The sequence below is a fragment of the Euprymna scolopes genome, chromosome 19 (genome assembly GCF_053919585.1).
Source record: "Euprymna scolopes isolate OS-2025 chromosome 19, ASM5391958v1, whole genome shotgun sequence".
Classification (NCBI taxonomy): Eukaryota; Metazoa; Mollusca; class Cephalopoda; order Sepiida; family Sepiolidae; genus Euprymna; species Euprymna scolopes.
This window is the reverse complement of record NC_136500.1, coordinates 138,483,924-138,507,187: the sequence shown is the minus strand read 5'-3', so window position 1 is coordinate 138,507,187 and position 23,264 is coordinate 138,483,924. Positions and strand designations below refer to the sequence as shown.

The following is a 23,264-nucleotide window of genomic DNA, read 5'->3' as shown; positions in this document are numbered from 1 at the left end:
CTTTTCCAGGTTGAATTTCTTGTCCTTTACTTTTCCAGGTTTAATAAAATCTGAAGAATATTACTTTTCATGCGCGCATTTTTCCATATAATTTATAAATGTTTCACTCTCTAAAAGATCAAATTAGTGTCTTATTTTTCAATTATTATTAAGTGTTCATTCACAAACAGAAAACAATAATTTTTCTTGTCTACTCCATTTTTTTCTGTTAAGGTTAGGCTATTTTCTTAAATATTTTTGATTATGTATCGAGGGCTTTTAAGGAAGTATTTTTTTTTTGCAAATGTCACGTTGGAAATCTTTCAAATCGGTCATAATGTGTTCCAAGCTAATGCCAAGTCCTAAGTCTGCATATCCCCTCCTGACAACGTAAGGATAGGCCAAAGTATTATCTGTGCTTTACTTTTACAAGTTTTATTAATCTTATCAGAGCATGGAGGCCACTTGAGGATAAGGGTTAATGAGTGTACACTATTCAATGGGAAAATGTAGCAATCTTTAGTAGTGGGAATTGGGTAAATTTGATTACTTAACCGGACAGATTATCAAGAATTTGTTTACGTTGGACTTGAAAACAACCATATTGTAGTCAGTTGAAAAGGAGAGATAGCGGAACAGGTTTGCAGTTCTGTGAAAGAAACTTTGTTCATGGAATCTACGTTTCGGTTTAGGCACAGATAAAGAGTGGAGGAAATTATTAATAGTGGTTTAAGCTAGCTGAGTGTTTTTCGTGAAAGTTTGCCCAGGATAGGACCATAGATTAAAGCTCATAAGAGCCTTTGCGATGAAAATGAAGTAGAGAAGGCTCGCAATGTCTCTTCTGTGGGAACGTAAGTTGCAAGATAGTGACCAGGACATTCTCCACTAGTCTACGAAGTCCAGCATACTCCCGCCTGAAAACGTGAGGAGAATAAGGCAAACTATTATATTTGCCTTAGTTTTCAAATTTTATTTCCGAAATTAGTTTGTATACACACCCAAACAGAAAAAAATAATTTCATTCAATGTAATAAATAATCCTTTTTGCTTTCTTACTTTTTTGTAGGTTTGTCGCTGTCATCTTTGACTTGGTAACTCATTCCAATCAATGAATATTTATTGCGACTCTTCGATACGTCTTCGCCTTCTTTGGTTCGGAAGTCATCTTTCTTTCCATTGCAGTCACCACAGATTCCAGTCAAGAGATTAGCAAACCGGCCCGGGACTGTTACCTTAACGACGTGTCGTCCGTCAAATTGAACTATCAGACCCCATTTCGTTGAAACTGTTATCCAACCGCAAGAATATTTCACAGTTAATCCCGAATCGGTTTCAAACGGTAATGACCATCTCAGACCATTAATCTACAATGAAAATAAATTTAAATCCCATAATGACTTTCATTTATTTTTAAAAGCAAAACATTCATATGAATCAAATTCAATAATTAAAATATATATTTTTACTTACAAGTACTTTGTTTCCTTTTAGTAGACGAATTATGAAATCATTTATTTTGACATCGACCATTCGAGTATAAGAAGCGCGATTATTTCCTCGGTGTTCGTTCTTAACTTCAACGGCGAAAGCTTCCGGTGAGGATTTGGTGCTGGCAGACAAAGTATATTTACAAATTCCCATGAAGTGGATCGTTTGTCCGTCAAATGTTTTATAATGCGGATCACCGTATGCGCTACAACGGCAGATTCTCTCTGTAGGGAAGAATGATTAATAAAAATGTCTTACATATCTTTTTTAAATTCGTCTCATACAATTACATTAATTTTGAAGACAGTAGAATGATATGTGCTACAACGGCAGGTTCCCTCTATAGGAAATGTGATTAATCAAAATATGCCTTTTATATCTGCTATTTAACTTCATCTAATGCAATTCAAAAAAAAAAAAAAATTAAGATGCGTGATTATGTAAAAAGTAGCACAAACAAGCTTTCTGGTCTAACTTTTATACCTCATCTAGAATTGAACGCGTACATCAAATCCGTTGCCAAAGTCGCTGGAAAAATAGTCGAATCATTCTATCGCCCAGTAGGTATCTCACTGTCGATACAATTATCTACGTGTATATGAGGTAAGTACGTCCAAGGATGAAGTACTGTTGCCACATCTGGGCTGCAGCTGCTAGAAGCCTCTTATCATGTCTTGACAGAGTTCAAAATAGACTTCGTAGCCTCGTAGCGGATGCCCGTTTCTTTTCCCTACAAACTCTTTTCCACCGAAGAAACGTTCTTGATTCTTTCTTCCCTCCCCCACAGCTTGATTCCACATAACTCACACACGCGAAGACGCTGTGATGGTAAGCCACAAATTTCCCTACAGTAAATACGTCTTTTATATCTGTTACACATCTTTATTGAAAACGATTACATTAATTTGGGTAATAATGAGGTGATATACGATACAATGACAAATTCCTCTTTAAACGATTGATGATTAAAAATATGCTTTTTACATTTCTGTAGAAATAACAAAGGTTTTATAATAATAATAATAATAATAGTAATAATAATAATAATAATAATAATAATAATAATAATAATAATATGATAAGAAGATTGAATTTCCAAACTCCAATAAAGTGTACATTTTACAAGACATCTTTTTCCAAGTACCTTACTTATTACGCCACAGGCGTGGAAAAACTGAGTAATCAAAAATATCTTTTATATCTGTTACTAAACTTCATCTCATATAATGGCCTCAATTTTTATAATAATATTAATCTAGGTTTCAGTCGTCAAATATTATGTCGCAATTATACGATAGTTTTTTTTATTAGAATCGTAATTAGATTACTAACTAGTAGTTTTAAATTATATTACCAATTAGCAATTGGAATTAAACTGCGAATTAGCAGTTTGAATTAGATTGCTAATTAGCAGTTTTAAATAAAATTGCCAATTAGCAGTTTTTTATAAGATAACTAAATAGCATTTTAAGCAGTTTTAAATTAGATTGCTAATTAGCGGTTTTAAATTAGATTACTAAATAGCAGTTTACAATTTCATTGCTAATAAGAAATTTCAATTAGATTGCTAAGTAGCAGTTTTAGTTAGATTGCTAATTAGCAGTTTTCAATTAGATTGCTAATTAACCGTTTTAATTAGATTAGTATATAGCCATTTTCAATTAGATTGCTAATTAGCAGTTTTTAATAAGATTGCTAATTAACAGTTTTTAATAAGATTGCTAAATAGCTGTTTGTTCAAATCCAACAAATCTACTAGGGTATGAGTTTAATTACTGTTGAATTTACAATGACAGAAGTTCCTAAGTGGATTGTGAACTGAAATGGAATACACACAAGACAGTTGGGAAAATATTTAGATCATTCTACCACTCCAGTAAGTATCTCAGTAAGAGGCAAGTACGTCCTAAAATGAAGTTCTATTGCCAAATCTGGGCATGAACTGCTTTGATAGAGTTCAAAACTGGTCTGGAAACCTAGTTAATAATGCAATTTTTTCTTCTATGCAACTTCTTTCCCACAGAAGAGATGTTGTGAGCCTGTCTCTGCTGTATCGTTATTTTCACAGCAAGTGCTCGTCTGACCTCCAATCTATGGCCCCTATTGCTAAAACATCATTAAAACCACTCGACTAGCTACAACCATTATCCAAAGTCTCCCCCACTCTCTATCTGTGCGTTAATCTAAACCCAGATTCCACGTCTGTGGAACGCTGTTCGATTGGCCTGCTTCCTGGCCGACTACAGTGTGGTAGCTTCAAGTCTAATGCAAACAAGTTCTTGTTAAACTGTCCTCTTAAGTGATAAAATTGTACCAAATTTAAACCATTAAGGATTACTACACTACAATTTTACATTCATTATCCTTTATCCTAGAGTAGCGTTCGGGCTTTGCAAAAAACAAAACAAAAAACAACAACTTTTTTCTCTCTATACAGTTACATTTAAAAAAAAAATAATAATAGGATAATATGCGTTACAATGACTGGTTTTCACATTTCTTCGTAAATTTTACCTCATACGTTTTATAATAATAGGACAATATTCACAGTTTCCATAGCGTACTTATACGATTAGCTGATATCAAAACGGCTTTTTAAATCGATATGTTCAAATAATTTTTGCTCGCTTACGACATCTACATGAAATAAATCATTATTCAATATAAATGACATAAGCAGGGTGTATATAATGTGCAGCTGTACTCACACTTCGAATAACAATAAAATCTTTATTTATGCACATAGAGTTAAATGGAATAGCTTCGAGACAAATATAATTGCCCAATTATGTTCGAAAATATTCAAATTCATAACTATTATTGCTCAGACAACATTGAAAGCAGTTTAAGGGTGAGTAGATTTTCGAGACTTTATGATAAGTAGTAATGGGACGATCCTATATTATTCCCGATTCCGATACAATTGTCGTTTTCGTACTAAATTCCAGATTCCGATATATTTTCCGATTCCAATCCTTCACAAATAAATAAATATTTAAAAACGGAGTTGTTATTTTTTTCCTAATTACTGTAAAAATATATGTTAATTGGGCATATATTTCTCAAAACGTAAAAAAAAAAAACCACACACTTGTATGCTAGGGGTAAAATATAGAGTTTAGTTTTACTGGTAGCGTAAAATCAATAACTATTTTTTATTAGGTTGGTGCAAAAACAATATCGTTTTCTCACATATGTTACTTTTATATATGATTTCTGAATTAATTTATTGATATATATATAGCCATGTTATATATCATTTTGAAGCACGTTTTTCACTTTATCAAATCGTATTATTCGTTACTTTATCCAATCTCATCATTCATTTTTTTTGCACGCTTTTCGACAGCATGAACAAAATTCAAATCCGCACGATTTTCTTATTCCAGTTGAAACTAGGCGGAAACGCTGCCGAGACAGCTCGTGATATGAATGCGTTTTATCCAGGGCCACTAACGAACGTGTGTCACAACGGTGGTTCAAGAAATTTCGCAATGGTGATGAGAGCCTCAAAGATGAAGACGGTCGCGGCCGGCTGACTGCGGTTGATAACGAACATTTGAAAGCCTTAATTGAAGCCGATCCTTGTCCTCGCAAAACTAACCGAGAAGTTGCTGTTATACTCGAGGTCGATCACATAACAGTTTTTCGCCATTTAAAGCAAATAGAGAAGTAAAAAGAGTTGGATAAATGGGTGCCGCATGAATTGAATGATAATAAAAAAAATCGTCCTTTTGAGATGTTTTCCACGCTTCTTCATCGCAACAATAACGACCCATTTTTCGATCAGATTGTCACATGTAATTAGAAGTGGAAGTTCCACGACAAACGCCGACGTTCGGCCCAGTAGTTGAATGCTGGTGAAGCACTACAATACTTCCCGAAGCCGAAATTGCACCAAACAAAGGTTATGGTAACTTTTAGTGGTCTGCGACCGGTCTCATAAATCACAGCTTCTGGAATCCGGGCGAAATGTTTACGGGGGAAAAATACTGCTGACAAATTGACGAAATGCACCAGAAGCTCCAGTGTATGTGCCCGAGATAGGTCAATATGAAGGGACCAATTCTCCCTCGTGATAACGCTGGCCCGCATGTTGTAAAACTGACCCTGAAGAAGCTGAAAAATTGGGCCACGAGACTCTTCCTCATCCGCCACATTAACCAGACCTCTATCCCACCAATTATCACTTTTTCAAGCATCTCAACAACTTCCTGCGCGAAAAATGCTTCAAAGGCCGAGATGATGCCGAATCGGCCGTCAATGAATTTATCGCTTACGCAGTGTTTCCATGCTAATGGGATCAATAAACTTGTTTTTCATTGGCCAAAATCGGTTGATTCTAATGGTTCTTAGTTCGATTAATAAAGTTTTTTATGAAAGGAGTTATGATTTTTGAAAAGTTGAACGACATTATTTTTGCACCAACCTAATATTTTATTATTATTACCAGTAGTAAACAAAATCAAATAATTACTTTTTTCTTTTTAGATGGGTAATTTGCATTTTTATTTAATTGCGGACTGTTATTGAAAAGATTCCAACAATAAAATAATATACCACTCAAACCTGACGATGAAAGACTAGATAAGAATGAACAACTTGGATTTATGTGACAAAAAAAAAAAATCCAACCTTTATTAATCTTGTGCAATGGATAGAGACATTGAATTTCTCCGTTTTCAGATGAGCATTGCGGTTTCAATCCTACCCAAAGCCGGCTAAAATGTGCTGAGATAACAACAACTATGTTAGTAATTATTTGGGATACAGTTACAAGACCCAGTATTCATATCTCGTCGCAGTTAACCACCTGACGAACGTCAGAGGAATAGTTGGCCGAAACGTCGTGAAACAATAACTATGAAGATGGGGATAACAGCCCACAAATAAAAATAATTAAAGGAATCGTTTTTTTTTTGTTTTTTTTTAAATCGGAAAATAGGAACATATTTTTTCGACTCTGATGCCGATACACCCAAGAGTCCGGATTTTTCCGATTTCTATTTCGATTAATCGTCCCAACACTAATAATAAGCAAATCATTACGAAACATATGTTAATTACATTAGATTCAATATCGTTTAATATCTAATCTACCTTTTTTTACACAACCAGCCTGTCAATATTTGTCTATAAAACTTGTTGAGCAAATACATTTATCCCCTTCGTTCCACCATTCTAACAAGATACACTTGAATAAGGTCGGATGCTATAACAGTCAAAACGATATGAAAATGGCAATCCATATGAAAACAGTATTCCGAAAAATCCAAATAATAATACTATATCTTGTGTCTATTAGCAATGTTCTCATACTCTAAAATGCAAACATTAGGCTATAAACATGAACTGTGCAGCATGTTTTGGTAGTGCATACGAATGGCAAACATTGCAGGTGATAGATGCTTGGCCAAAAAGAGGAGGGCACAGAAACTAAGAATATCTCTAGCCATTTACTTTTTTCTCACTGCAGGAAGATGTGACACAAGGTCGGATAGTGAGAAGATACAAGCCAGTGCCCCTAAAGAAAGAGCACTCTGATCTTTTAAAAATTGTCTAGACAATCCCATCGGCATTCCCTAGTCAGAGTGCCTCAAGCAGTAAGTAATAAATTTACCCCACTCAAAAAACAGGAGGCAAGATCTGGGAGGATGGACCTCCTAGGACTATCTAGAACTAATGCCTCAGCCTACCAGATAAAAAAAAACAAAAAAAACAGTGCTCCAACTTTTTGGACTAGTGCATCACCCACCAGTTTCTCTTTCGTGGACATGGTGAAAAAGTTTCTAAACTAGTAAGTCTCGCATTTCTGAGTATTTGAGATGAGGATTGGTTATTCGTATTATTTAGATCCTTCGAACAACTGTTCTCATCTTGAGTGTTACTGTTGGATATTTGGCAGGTGCCCCGAGAATAATGTTAAAGGCAGTCAGTCATATCCTGGATCCTCGTGTCCTAGGAATGACTTCAAAGGAAAGTCGGTCAGCTCCTGGATCCAAGTTCTCCGGGAATGGCGCCAAAGAAGTCAAAATAGGGGACGTAGAACCCTCGAGGATTAGGGCAGCGGGACTGATACACATTTTAAGATAGTGCGCGGTGGAATGTTTTGACGTCATCTGTGCCAATAAAATAGAGGCGGCAGACACCGGTAAGAGAAGAGAGCGGCGACTAAAAGCAGGACACGTGATATATTTTCTCCACTGCCACTGCCACTGCCACACACACACAGACACACACACACACACTATATATATATATATATATATATATATATATATATATATATATATATATATATATATATATAGACTGAAAACATTGGACGACCGGCCGATATGAATATATAAAATTTCCACAACGTTTCGGTCGATGTAATCTCCAACCTTCAAGTGTATCTTTTCGAACTCATAAATCTTTCTGTTGGTTTCGGAGAATATTCTCGGACGAGGGATCCTGAAGAGAACCCTTTATTTACTCCAGAAAGGTACGACTTACTTTCAATAAGTGTTCAAACTTGTTTTGTATAGGCATTTAAAATCCTCGTAGAGTTTTGAAAATTCAATATGTTATTGCTATACATCTTATGGAACGACAGACTAATTTTTATGATTTCAGGTTGATAGCAGGAATTGGAATACATCCTACTAAAGCCAGATTGATTAAAGCTGGTGAATTTCAAAAATGCAATCTAGACGCGAGGATACTTGAGAAAAATTCCATAGAAACGTATGAAATGTTTCATCAGTTTTTAAGTAGCATATAGGTTTAGAGGAAGGCAGGAAGTCTGGGAGACATGATGAGAGGTGTGGAAGTAGGAAAGAAAGTCCAGAGTTTATTGGCCAAATAAAGAATTTCATAGATAAGGCCCATCGTGTGTCTATGAAGACAATATGTGCACAGATTGCCAGTGTGGGAACTGTAGACACAATTATTCGCGAGGAGCTGAAGATGCGGAAGACTTAGGCGAAGTTTGTTCCAAGGATGCTCGGAGAAGATCAGTTAGATAGACGTTGTCATGGCAGCAAGATAGGCATCAAGAAAGCTCCTCACCCTCCTTATTGCATAGACCTTGTTTCCTGTGTCATTTTGTTATTCCCTAAGCACAAGGAACACCTTAGAGGCTGTCCTAATGAGACAATTGAGGAAATGAAAGCGACTGTGATAAAGGGGGGTTGGCAATTTCACACAAGAGGACTTCCATGGGGTCTCCCAGAAGTTGTTGGAACGATCCAACAAGTGCATTGCAGCCAGAGGAGATTACTTTGAAGGGGACTAGGGTTTTAAGTGTGTATTATCAATAAAAGTGCCAAGACAGAAAAAAGTCTTTTATTGAAAGCCATTGTAGTCCTGGATATGACCTTAAACTATATCCGATGGTGAGGCCCCGGCTGCGGACTTTGGGGAGTATGGAGCCACCCCTTAATTGCCATTACTCCCAGGTTCATTCTGACTCAGAGTGCTAGTACCTGTTTGGGTTCCAACTATGAGTTAAATAGAAACCGACTTAAAAAAAGAAAAAACAAAAACAAATATATTCTATTAAAAAAAAAATTCGTCAAAATCACTGGATTCGGCGTTAAATAACCTGAAAAGGGCTGATATGCCGTAAAACAAAACCAACCAACCAAAGCCATTGTAGCATTCTCTCGTTTCATGCTAGAGCAATTCATGATTGTATTTTAAAAATCGCCCGCACTGATAATGAAACTTTCACCTTACAGAAAATTTAATATTTACCACTGTATTTACTTTATCTACTACACCACGGGCACTGAAGAAGGTTGAAGGCTGCAACGACCGAAGCATTGTGAAAATAAGATGAGAATAATAGTTCGCAGAATACAAATAATACTAAAAATTCTACAGCGCCCCAACCATCTTCTAGCCTCTCAGCATAAAGAGTCCAGCAGCAACAAAGTCTCACCCCTGTAGAATATCTGAAAATGTTTGCCCAACCATGGGATGTTTTCTCTCAAATAGATTTTTTACAAGTAGTTGTCGATAGACAGAAGTCCGAAACTCCAATTATCAATGATGGCGTGTCTCAAGGATTTATTTCAGGTCCAACTCTTTTCCTTATGTTCATTAATGATTTCTCAAATTACATTCTAAGTTTATTCGTCAACATATACGCAACCGACACTACAATCTATGGCAACACTTCAAAAGCCAACAAGGATCAATATTTCTCTGAGTTTCTCTCCTTACCGCCTGGTCCTGGATATGACCTTAAACTATATCCAATGGTAAGCCTCCAGTTTACGAGCTTTGGGGAGTGTTGAGCCACCCTTTAATTGCCATTGCTCCCAGGTCCACTCTGACCTGGAGTGGTAGTACATGTTAGGGTCCCAACTATGGGTTAAATAGAAATCGACTTGAACGCAACAAATATATTCTATTAAATTTTTTCTTCAAAATCTTTGGATTCGACATTAAATAACCTGAAAAGGGTTGATATGCCGTAAAACAAAACCAACTAACCAATCCTACCCGCCTATGGATCTCGGTTCCGTTGGTCTACTTTCCAACTGACTATGACATAGTCATCTTGAAGTCAAATGCAAACAACTTTTTGTCGAACTGTTTCCTGAAGTAATAAAATTATACGCAGCTTCAACCACCAACGATTAATACAATGCTGCCGCGATGACGACCGTACACTTATAAACCTTTATCCTCGAAAAGCCTCTGGGACCTGATATGTGCTAACTCACTCGCAAAAAAGATTCTCTAGGTGCCAGTAAACCTTATACACTATAGATCTTTTTCCTCGAACTGTGAGCTTTGGACTACCGTTCTGTATTTCCTAATTGTAGAAGTTTAAGGTGTAATGTGAAGAAACATTTGGCTATACAACCCACTTATTATGCGTCCTATTTATTTGTTCCCTAATCATGAAATAGGAATGGAAACGGCATTAACACTATGCAGGTTTAACCGGCTTCCTCCAAAGAATGAAGTTCCATGGGAGTATGTAATTCACAAGAGGTCCACAGTCGTATTTATATCCCCGTTAGGGGAAGTTAACGACGTTAGGATTTTGCAACTTCAACATACAGCGCCTGGAATTGGTCACCTATCTGGTACTGACTTGACTCACCGATGCTTAACTTTGGTGATCTAACGAAAAAAGGTGTATCAACGTGTTTATGCCGTGTATAAGCATGGCAACCCACGTCTTACCTGTCTGGCAAAATTTTCCGATGTAACCTGCTCGGCAAACACATTTCCATCCTTCGGTATCTTCTGTACAACTTCCACCATTTTGACAGCCTTTATGAAAGCAGGTGTCTGTAAAGAAATATTTTATAAAGAATTTTAGATGTGATTATTTACGTAGAAAACGTCAAAATGTTATAATTTTCAGTAATAGGAAGTGTGACAGTAATTTGTAAATAAATTAAAATTTTCTCGAAAGCAGAAAACCATGTTGGATACGTTTAAAAAGCATAGACTTAGTAATATGTGATATGAACGAATTTTGGAATAAAAATATTTCTACTCAAGTAGAATCTAAACTAAACTAAAATTAATAAATTTAATTTATTATAACATGCTACATTATTTATTATTTTTTAAGAAAAATTATATAAAGAGAAATAGAAAAATATTTTACTAAATAAATTTGTTCTGAATTTTTTTTTTTTTTTAAATATATTACATTTTGTTTAAAAAAAAGTAAAAATTAAGCTTCCAAATAAATCTATACTTGTTGTGGGGACATACACACTCTTATAATCGCTAAGATGGACTTATCCATTAATCATATAAGCAGTAAGTATAGACCGCTCAATGAGAGCTATCCGGATGTCGTACAGAGACGACTCCACACGGATTTACTAATCTTCCTGTATCACTAAACCTGTTCTGGATATAAATGTTCTTCGTATTCTCACCAATCGTCGTGTGTTCCTACTTTCACCTTTCCATACTCCACTACTATACTAAAACCTACTTTTTGTGTCCCTTAATTGTTTTATATTAATTTTCTATATGCAAGACACCTTATTATATTCTTATAGTTTTAATATCACAATAATACAGGCCCTGTCGGTGGGGCATTAGAATACGCCTAATGCTCCCCTGCAGAGGGTAAAAGTCCCTCAATGGGGGTCCTGGATATGAACTTAAACTATATCCAGTGGTGAGGCCCCAGCTTGTGGGCTTTGGGGAGCGTGGAGCCACCCTTTAATTACCATTGCTCCCAGGTCAACTCTGACCCGGAGTGGTAGTACCTGTTAGGGTCCCAACTATGGGTTAAATAGAAACCGACGTGAAAACAACAAATATATTCTATTAAAAAAATTTTTCTTCAAAATCTTTGGATTCGGCATTAAATAACCCGAAAAGTGTTGATATGCCGTAAAACAAAAAAAAACAACCAAGAATAATACATTATCAAGATTTTATACAATTTTCTCCTTGCTGAATTTTTGAGATGAGGATTACTATTATTCCTATTATTTAGATTCTCGCAACTATTTTTCTTATCTTAAGCGTGTTTTTGGCTCAACTGTCGGTCGATGTGACTTTCGACCTTGATCAGGCGTATCTTGTCGAAAATGGGCATGTTTATATCAAACTCAGGAATTTTAAACGGAAGCCATTACAAACTTCTGGACCTTGAAGTTTCAAACAATGCTGCCGACACTAAAATACAATTATAAATTGCTTAGGCCTTCTAGCCAGTCATGACTGACTGAACGAGAGCATGCTATCCACGTGGATTAAATAAAAAGGTCCTGTTTTAAAATCCGTGCAAATTCCCGAGTTCGAAAAAAAGTTCAACAAGACAAACCTCTTGGTCTATCAGGATTGTGTTAGTAATAGCACTCTTGTCGATCTTTAAGGATTTTTTTGAAATACAAATTTCTGTAGTCTGTCACACTTACGCTAGGAAAAATATTTTACTAGCATAGATCGTGGAAATTCCACAGTATGAAGATTTTTAAAACGCATTATAAATTAAATGAATTAATTAAAACAAATAACGACGAACTTAAAACAATTTTTTAACAAATTCTTTTTTAGCCTTTTAACGCTAAAAAGAATTGCTTTAAAAATTTAGATTCTTTCAATGAAAACTCCACACACAACAATCTTTTTTGTTTTGTTTTTGAATATTTTTTATGCATAAATTATAATGAAACAGATATTCATTTGCACATTTTTTTAATTTTAGAAAGAAACGTTTTCTCTCAACATGGCTTTTTAATTATGTAATAAAATTTGAAATAGTAAACAGACAGCCATGTTTTTTTTAGATTTTTTGAGGAAATTGTTTTAATGATTTTTGACTGATAAAGTGCGACTATAAAAGGAGTTAATTCATTTCTCTTTAATTAATGCTTGCGATGATGATGTTTTTGTGACACTAGACCAACTTTAATTAATTTAGTTTGTAATCCTTTAGATTATTAATATAATTTTCTGATTAATTTTGGAATAGCACATTTGGGTATTATTTGGATACTTCTAGCTACTGTTCTCGTTTTGAGTGTCATTTTTACAAAATTCCGATGATGTAACCTCCAGCCTTCTTCAGATTTATCTTGTAAAACTGGGAAATAAGAATTACTTAGGATTTCTCTGCTGACCGAACGAGAGCATACCTTTGAAGATTTAATAAAGTTCTATGTTCGAAATTCCGTGTAGATTCCTGAGTTCGACAGAAAGGTTCCTAAGTTTGATATAATACACCTGAAGAAGAGCGGAGGTTACATCGACCAAAACATTATCAAAATAACATCCACGATGAGAACATTAATCCGAAGAATCAAAATAGTACGAATTCTTGTTTTCATAATCCTATTCGGAAATGGCAAGTTGTTTATATGCTGTAAACAAAAGTGTAAATATAAGAATTGTTAAATTACCATCTGGAATGCATTTTCCGTTGTGCAAACGAAAACCTTCTTTGCAAACACAAGCACGCCTTCCATTTTGAAGCCTACACACGCCATTGGGCTGACAACGCGGCAGATTCTCAGTTAGTATATTATCGAGGTATTTGCACGTACGCTTCACTTCACACCTTTGGTCTATGATCTCTTCACCAATCTAATAAAAGAACAAGACCAGAAGAAACATATAAGGAATTGCTTTCAAGAATATTTGACAGATAGACACACCGACGAAAAAATAAGCTTGGCTAATTTTTTCAGAGCTGCCTTTTCGCCAGGTTAGTGTCAGATCAACTAAATTCATTTCATTATTACTCATAAAGTGTCAACGTAGATGAGAAAATAATCAGTTGGATGACAAGATTTCAAAATGCTAAAGAGAGGCGTAGGTTTAAATTCTTTTTCGTTTTGTAACAAGAAAAATGTTTCTAACTCGTTTTCTACAGCGAGAAGAATCAGTTATAAATAATGTAGAAAAAGGAAGACAAATTCCATCTATCCAACAATAAAATATCACCTAAGACAGAAAATGACAATTATTTATCAAAGAACATTCATCTGTTAATGACTGAAAATAAAGCTACAGTCGAAATATAACCAGAAATTATTACAGCGTCTACAAGACGACATGGATTAACGACGAAAAGAAAAGACGACGAAAAATATTTTTTGAGATTAGTAGTCAGTTACCAAACTTCATGTTTATTGATGTTTCCATGAACTGTCCTTTGTTGTATAAGTATACGCCACACTCGCGTTAATATACAGGTTCTCGTCAGATCACCGAGGTTAAGCAAGGTTGAGTCTGGTTAGAACCATATGGGTGACCATTTAGGAATTCTAGGCGCTCTCTGTTTATCTCGGCATTTTATTTCCAGCCGTCCTGTACATACACTTCACTTGCCACTGGTATTTAACAATGTCAACTCAGGAGAGGTGTGGTTGGAGATTGAACACCTCCTACCACCAAAATTTCACGCGTAGGCACCTCATTCGCGGGTATCGATTGTCTGTCAAAGACTGAAGGAATCTGGATACGTCACAGTCCTACATGTATATATTATACACGCATAACTATGACGATATATACACCTACCCTTATGTAACAATAAAACCTACAAGAAAACTCAGCGAACGTCTCTGTCTTTCCTGCACGAGAATTTTTAACTGTCCAAGTTAAACATTCGGCGACCACCTAAGAGTCGACAACAAGAAGTGGATATAAAAAGACCCCGCATAAACAACCGCGCACGTATGGATAAAGATTTGTATTTTAATTGGTTTATTGATCGCTTATCAATAACTATTGTAGAAAAGGAGGATAATCCCAGTGTATCCGACATCATCAACAAAAAAGGACACAAAATGAAAATTGTCACAGAAAATAATCTCCTTCTTGAAAAAAATATAGCCAAAATATTAAACATAAATTTCAATTTTCTTTACATCTTGTTCTAGAGGGGGATGGGTAATCTTATATTCACCCGCTATCTTGTTCATTCCAATCGAGAGATCTTTTAAAGATGCTAACACCCCTTGAAATGAAATTGTTTGCATCTCTCTTGGTTCATCTGGTATATTTTTTGTGAGTCCTGTTGCTCCTATGATTACTGGAAAACAAAAATCTTCCTAAGATTCCAGTTTCTTTTTTCATGTCGCACATGAGGATTCCATATTTCAGTGTCCTTTCCTTCTCATTTCTTAACGAAAATCTGAAAACAAAACTCAATCTGGTGAGCAGTAAAAGTAAATAGTGTGAAAATAGCACCCCGCAATGATCTAAGACGTCGAGAGGGGGAACAAGATAGAAAGAGATAGAGAGAGAAATATATATATAGAGAGAGATAGAGAAACAGAGAGAGAGGGAGAGAGAGAGAGACCTTTTTAAAACGGAAGGCTCATGGGGAATCTAACCCATATTAGTCACATACTATTTTGGTATTTTTTAAAAATTCAAATCCAAACAAGGCACAGTGCCACTTTGAAGTAGGCGGCTACTATCGGGTATATGTTACAGGGACATTATGAAGGGAGATGAGCAGCAAGATGTCTGTTCACATTACACTGGAACTTCTGCATGTCAGTACAGCTGGGGAAGCAGAATCCCGGAAGGGAGTTCCAAAGTCTAGCAGTTCTGGGAAAGAAGCTATTCGAGTAGAAGGCTTTTGTACACCTATGGATCTCTACTGTGTACGGGTGGGATTTTGCTGCTTGTAGGGTTTGTCAGAAGTATTAAGTGCTTGTAGCTCGTCAGAGCATTCACTATTAAAATACTTGTAAAATAGACAAAAGGATGCAACATTTCATTGATGGAACAGAGGCTGAAGCTTAGATGACAGCTCAGGGCCTGTCAGGTTGGCGACTCTCTTCTAAACCCTATCCAGGAGTGAGAAACTAGTAGCAGATGCAGCAGTCAAAATGTGACAACAATACTCCATACGTAGGCGAATGGTTGCCTCATAGAGTATACATTCAGGCGTGAGTAGCTTTCTAGCACGGTAGAGAGAGCCCAACTTCTTCGCAGCGGCCTTAGCAATGCTCTTAATAGATCTGTTCCAACTAATTTGTGTTTGTGAGATGACGACAAAAGTGAATATAAAAAGACCGAGCACGTATGGAAAAAGACGTTGAAGATTTGTTTCTGGATCGCTCATCGATAAGAACGTTATTTCTTGTTAATGAAACCTTGAACGAAGAGTAAACTTACTGACACCAAATCTATGAAAACACACATCTCACATGTTGAATAGAAGGTCCATAATATTTTATGTGTTTTACACGAAAAAATTCGTCGTTAACTTACAGCCATGTAGAAACCTTCATAAACACATCCGCAATGCGATTTCCTGACGCATTCCGTTCCACTGAGCAAATATCCCTCTTCGCAGACACAACCTTCAGTAAATTCGTGACAGATTGGATCAGGGTCAGAGCAAGAAGGTTGACAAATCGGCGTAAATGACCTATATACCTGCCTTGGAGGACATCGTGTTGCTGCAAAGAAAAAATACTACATAACATTCTAGAAAGCGTTCAATTATTCACAAATTCGAAGAAACTTAGTAGTAAAATAATGGTGCGTGATTTACGAGGTGCCTTGAATAAATTTCCAGACTTTTTTTGTCCAGAATTATATTATGTTATTGCCATGCATCCTCTGAAATGACTAACCAATATTTACGATTTCAGGTTCAAATGAATAGCTACAGTAGGAATTGGAATGCACACTACTAAAGCCTTATTGTCACAACTGGTAAATTAAAAATATGCAATCTGGACATGAAAATCCCTTAGGAGAACAGCATGTAATAATATTGTGTTTGAAACTAGAAAAACAAAAATGACAGAGCAACGTCTTTAATACTTCAGACTGCTTTTGGACCATCTTGCTTGAATCTAACATTTTTTTGAGTGGCATGAGAGATTCAATGGAGGCAGGGAGAATTCTGAGAGGTGTGGGAGGAGTAAGGAAGTCAGAACATCAGAGTTGATTGGTCAAATGAAGAATTTAATTTACATAGAATGTCGTGTGTCTGCAGAGACAATAAATGCACAATTTGATGTTAGTGTGGGAGTGCACACAGTTATTTGCGAAGAACTGCAGATGCGGAAGATTTGCACGAATGCATAAGTCCGCAACTCCATCTTTGTCACAGACTATTTGACCAAGATGGGCACGAAGACAATTCCCCACCTCCTTATTATCCATACCTTGCTCCCTGTGACTTTTGGTTATTCCTTAAGCTCAAGGAAAACCTTATAGGCTGTTGTTATTTAACAAGTGAGATGACAAAGACTGTGGCTAGGGTCATTGACACGCTTCGCACAAGAGGACTTATATGGGACCTTCAAGAAATTCTTGGATCGGTACAGGTGCATTGCAGCCGGAGGAGATTACTTCGAAGAGGACTATATTTTTATAAGTGTACTATCAATAAATGTAGCCATACGACAAAACATGGAAACTTATTGAAGGCACCTCGTATAATAGTTTAATTGATAAAACGCTTGTTTCCGATTGTCTAATAATATTTCAACTAATAGATAGACGCACGTAATCTTAAAGCGTTTTTCTCAGAATTTATTCATGAACGTGAAATAAAAAAAATTGAATAAGATCGATCGCTTACGGCATTTTGCGTACTCTCTCCAGTTGACATCGATTCCTGCTTTCGAACATTCGCTTGCAAATCCTTCGATGGCGTCGCACACGACTGAGTTGAAAAGCTTCTTGTTTTGGCGGTAGGCACAGGCATCAATCCGACATGATTCGATATATTCTCTCACTCTTACGAGTCCTAGTTTTTCATTGCATTCTCGGAATACTTGATGCGTTATAACATCGCACCCTTTCGTCACGTGACGTTCGCAGTCCACAGTGACATCAGGTACATCGCATCTGAAAAGTAATACAGACAAAAACATTAGAAAAAAAAACAATTGAAGTATGCATGGTCCCCCGTGAGGCATAAAAAAAAATGACTAAGTTCAACATTTGCCCCCCCCCCATTTAACCCAAATGTCCCCAGGGGAAGTCTAATCGTAGTGAAAATGAACAAACGGTGTAGATTTAGGCCCTAACATATGTAAATTTGAGTTCTACATCATGCAAAAAAAACAAAAAAAAAAAAAAAACAAAAGAAATGCTTATGTCCATTATTTTCCTCCCTCCATTTAGTCCCAAATGTCCCCAGGGCCTTTAAAAATTTAAATTTGAGTTCAGCACCATGCAAAACTGCTAAATAGATATATACACAAAAAATAGTCCCAAAAATGGAGTGTTTTTATTAGCCCAAAAGAGCCCCTGTGGCACACCTAAGTATAGACAAACAAAATTATATAGAAATCAGTTAGTTACAACTTTTCAGAACATTTTATAAAAATCCAAAGCATCAGTTTAAAAAAAAAACAAAACCTTAAATGTGTCTATTTTAACCATTTTAAGCGGAAAGGCACCTCTAGGGGTGGGCAACCGGAGTTTCTCCGGAAAATCGGTTCTGTTACTTTTTTTTACTTATATTATGTTTAATGTTTGTGCAAAATATTTACAAATTCCAAGACGTAGTTATTGACAAAAGTCCGGACAGACGAACGGACGAACGGACAAGGGTGAATTTATAGGTTCACCCTCCTTTTGTTGTGGGACCGACAAAGCAAAACTTCCCGAAATCTCTACTATTATATAAACAGAAACTTTTTGTGTGTGAGTTCGCTATGGACTCGAAAACTCTAATGAAAGTTTACACGAATGTATTTTATCTTTCTGTCAGTGTTCTTAGATAAGTTTCGTATCGAAATATCCTCGATAAATATCGATAATCGATCATGGAAATAATCCGCAAAAAAGAAAGAACAGACGATTTTGACCAACGTAAACACCTTATACAACCTAACATCCCAAATGCAAACGACATGTTCTTTGATATGACAGAGGCGCGTTCGAAATTAATGTTTCTGTTCAAATCACAAATGAAGTGTGATCCTTTACGTTTTTATTTTAAACTTAAAATCAATCTTTGTTGATCGCACAACCAGTAAGGCAAGCATATAAAATAAACAGTAGGTTCTTTCATATGACAGTGAGCACATTAGAACCGTATTGTGGAGTGGGGCACTAAGCTTCCTTTCGGCGCACCGCGATGGGTTTTATAACTAGAGCAAGCAATCAATCGATGTGATTGAAAAATGGGCGATTTAATTAGTTTCGATGAAAATAAAAATGTAAGAATGCTAAACATATCCTGGGCATAGTCGGGTCACCCTGCTTGTATTTCATAAGATAGTAAACATTTATCCTTATAACCAAATAATAGAAACGGACCTGTGGACTCGCCTTTAAATTCTACTTGATTTAATTATTGTGTGAATAATGTTTTCATGTTAATGGGTATTGAATGTTTTTAATTTCAAAGTTCCTTTTAAATAATAGAAGATAGATCGATTGATCGATAAGCGATAATTAATAGAGTTTTGTTAAATAAGTTTATTCGATCCAACTCAAACTGATTATATTATATTGGTTTGTATTAATATTATTAAGTTTGTATCAATATTATCAGAGTTGTGTTTAAATTTTAAAATAAAATACGTATAAATATGTATATTTATACTATGCAGAATGTGTTAGAGTCTTTTTTAAAAAATATACTTGTAAACCTGTGCGCACCCTCTCAACAGCTGCCAATGTGAGAAATGACAGCACGGCCAGAAGAGAAGATGAAAAAGAAGAAACCCATAGTACACAGCATTTGGGTTGGTAATTGTTGTTTATTTTATACTTGTTTTATTTTAAAATTTAAACAACACTTAAACCACTGAAAACATAGGTTTGACATTCATATCACGCGAGCCAAGCGTATTCTTCCTGCATATCAAAATAACACTGCAGACGGACAACACCCAGACTTTTTACTAACTGCTTTTCTTCAATTAAACATCATCCAATGTAAAAAAAAGAAAAAAATGTCTAAAATTCTGAGGATGGAGTCTATCTCGGAAACATTAATTTTAAACGAATAAATATTCGTTTATTTTCATAATTTGCGTTGTAATTGGGCTTATAAGCATATGTTATACGTATTTTATTTAAAAAAATTTAAACACGCTTCTATCACGAAAAAGATAACTGAGTTTCATATCACGTGCACGAAGCGTATTCTTCCGGCATTTCAAAATAACACCGCTGACGGACAACACGCGGATTTTTTACTAACTATTATTCTTCAATTTAATATTATGGCAAGAAAAAAAGGGGGAAAAACGTATAAAAATCTGAGGATGAATTCTTTCTCCGAAATATTAAAAATAAACAAATATTTGTTTATTTTTATAATATTGTGTTGTAATTTGGCTTGTAAAGATATTTTATACGCAGCTTAGTTTAAAAATTTAGACAACACTTCTATCAAGAAAACACAACGCGCACGAAGCGTTTCTTCCGGCATTTAAAAATAACACCGTAGACGGACAACACGGGAATTCTTTACTTTTTTTCTTCAATTTAACATTATGGCAAAGAAAAGAAAAAAAAATGTAGAAAATTGAGTCTGTCTCGGAAATATTAATTTTAAACGAATAAATATTTGTTTATTTTCATAATATTGCGTTGTAATTTGACTTATAAACATATTTTATACGTGTTTTATTTAAAAATTAATTGTTTTTTTTCTCGGTAATATAATTATTTGAATTACAACAAAAAAAAAACAGAATTCTTAAAAATAATTATTTTTAAAAAGCTTTAAATGATATTAAATCCAAGTATTATGCAATGTGAAGTTCAAACAGATTTTTTTTATATATAACAAGTTTCCAATAATGAAAAAAATATATCCATATAATAGAATATATGACTCTTGAGATAATAAAAATTATAATAGAATATATGACTCTTGAGATAATAAAAATTATAATAGAATATATGACTCTTGAGATAATAAAAATTATAATAGAATATATGACTCTTGAGATAATAAAAATTATAATAGAATATATGACTCTTGAGATAATAAAAATTATAATAGAATATATGACTCTTGAGATAATAAAAATTATAATAGAATATATGACTCTTGAGATAATAAAAATTATAATAGAATATATGACTCTTGAGATAATAAAAATTATAATAGAATATATGACTCTTGAGATAATAAAAATTATAATAGAATATATGACTCTTGAGATAATAAAAATTATAATAGAATATATGACTCTTGAGATAATAAAAATTATAATAGAATATATGACTCTTGAGATAATAAAAATTATAATAGAATATATGACTCTTGAGATAATAAAAATTATAATAGAATATATGACTCTTGAGATAATAAAAATTATAATAGAATATATGACTCTTGAGATAATAAAAATTATAATAGAATATATGACTCTTGAGATAATAAAAATTATAATAGAATATATGACTCTTGAGATAATAAAAATTATAATAGAATATATGACTCTTGAGATAATAAAAATTATAATAGAATATATGACTCTTGAGATAATAAAAATTATAATAGAATATATGACTCTTGAGATAATAAAAATTATAATAGAATATATGACTCTTGAGATAATAAAAATTATAATAGAATATATGACTCTTGAGATAATAAAAATTATAATAGAATATATGACTCTTGAGATAATAAAAATTATAATAGAATATATGACTCTTGAGATAATAAAAATTATAATAGAATATATGACTCTTGAGATAATAAAAATTATAATAGAATATATGACTCTTGAGATAATAAAAATTGCAAAAGCAAAATCGACTAAAAAAAATCGTTTTGATTTGGTTATTTAACATGACAGAAAATGATAATCCAAATTTGCACCCTTTTTTCCCAAAAAGTACGGAGGTCTGTAAGCGACATCATCTTTAGATACATGTATCAGCAGAACAGGTTAACATTAATTTTATCGTCTGTGTAGTTCGTTATAAAAAATCTATTTAGTTCGTTATAAAACATCTATTTGTTTTATAAAAATGTAAGTCTTACATTGTTTTTTATCCATTTTTTATTGTACATTTTATTTATTTATTTATAAATTTCTGCATGAATGATCTTCCATAGAAATTGACCCAAACTATAGTAAACCCACGAAATGATGACGTCACGACTTAATGTGTATAATGATGACGTTCTACACACGGTTTGGAGATGCCTAACGTATTTTATTTTAAAATTAAGATTATGATTATTTTTTTTAAAGATGAATAAGCTTCGTTAAGATAATCTCATTGCTACTTACTTTTGTGAAGGGCTCCCGCTGTCATCTTTGACTTGGTAACTTTTTCCAATCAACATATATTTGTTGGGATGTTTCGATACGTCTTCGCCAAATTGTGTCCGTAAATCGTCTTTCTTGCCGTTGCAGTCACCACAGATTCCAGTCAGATGATTGGCAAATATTCCGGGAACTTCTACCCGCACTCTGTGTCGTCCGTCAAATTTAACGATCAAACCCCATGACGTTGTAACGATGATCCATCCGCAAGAATATCTCGCCGAAAAGCCCAAAACATCGTTAAGCGGCAGCGTTCTTCTTTCGCCATTCACCTAAAAAGCAAGTATTAACAAATATATAACATTTTCAAGGCGATATGTAATTGTATTTGTCTACAAAATAAGTCATACTCAAAAGACGATACTGGACGACTCTATGTGAAAAAGAGCGAAGGAGGAAGAGGACTTATAAACGTAGAAGATTGTGTAGAAGGCACAAAAAAGACCTGGAAAGGTACCTAAGACAAAATACAGATAAATTGATCACCACAGCGCGAGACACCGACATGAAGAACAATACAGGAAACGATACAACCAGAAACAAAAAGACAAGAAAGGGAACGTGGAAAAAAGAAAGCTACGCGGACGATTTATCTGAATAACAAAAGAACAGAACCATGAAAGCACCTGAATATGGCTAAGAAAATGCCAAATAGAACAAAAAACGGAATACTGACAGCTGCACAGAACAACGCAATTAGAACCAACCACATTAAAGCTAAAATGGATAAAACACAAGAAAACAGTAAATGTAGACTCTGTGGGCAGAGAGACAAAACAGTAAGCCACATAATAAACGAATTCAGCAAACATGCCATATAGGAATATAAGAACAAGCACGACTATATGGGAAACGCAGTGCACTGGGAACTCTGCAGACGACTAACATCGAATATGTTAAAAATGGTTCAAACACAAACTAGAGACAGTGTAAGGAAACGAAAACCACTAAATTCTTCTGGAACATGGAATTACAAACAGATAAACCAGTTTAAATAAAATGACCGGCTGTCATAATAATGAACAAGAAGGAAAAAAACTGCCAAATTGTAGATTTTGCCGTCCCAGCAGTCCAAAGGGTGAAGAT

General features: G+C 34.6%; 1 protein-coding gene across 1 annotated transcript in view; it reads right to left on the bottom strand.

The window, feature by feature from the left end:
- The window catches only part of LOC145240375 (zonadhesin-like), a 175,170-nt gene that overhangs the window by 90,792 nt on the left and 61,114 nt on the right, over nucleotides 1-23,264 (bottom strand). The window contains exons 8-14 of the mRNA XM_080103956.1: nucleotides 22,143-22,450; nucleotides 17,504-17,772; nucleotides 16,177-16,367; nucleotides 13,347-13,530; nucleotides 10,654-10,761; nucleotides 1,450-1,691; nucleotides 1,036-1,343 (exon numbers count right to left, since the gene is read on the bottom strand). Of these exons, the coding sequence (XP_079960082.1) occupies nucleotides 1,036-1,343; nucleotides 1,450-1,691; nucleotides 10,654-10,761; nucleotides 13,347-13,530; nucleotides 16,177-16,367; nucleotides 17,504-17,772; nucleotides 22,143-22,450 (1,610 nt within the window). The remainder of the gene's footprint in view (nucleotides 1-1,035; nucleotides 1,344-1,449; nucleotides 1,692-10,653; nucleotides 10,762-13,346; nucleotides 13,531-16,176; nucleotides 16,368-17,503; nucleotides 17,773-22,142; nucleotides 22,451-23,264) is intronic.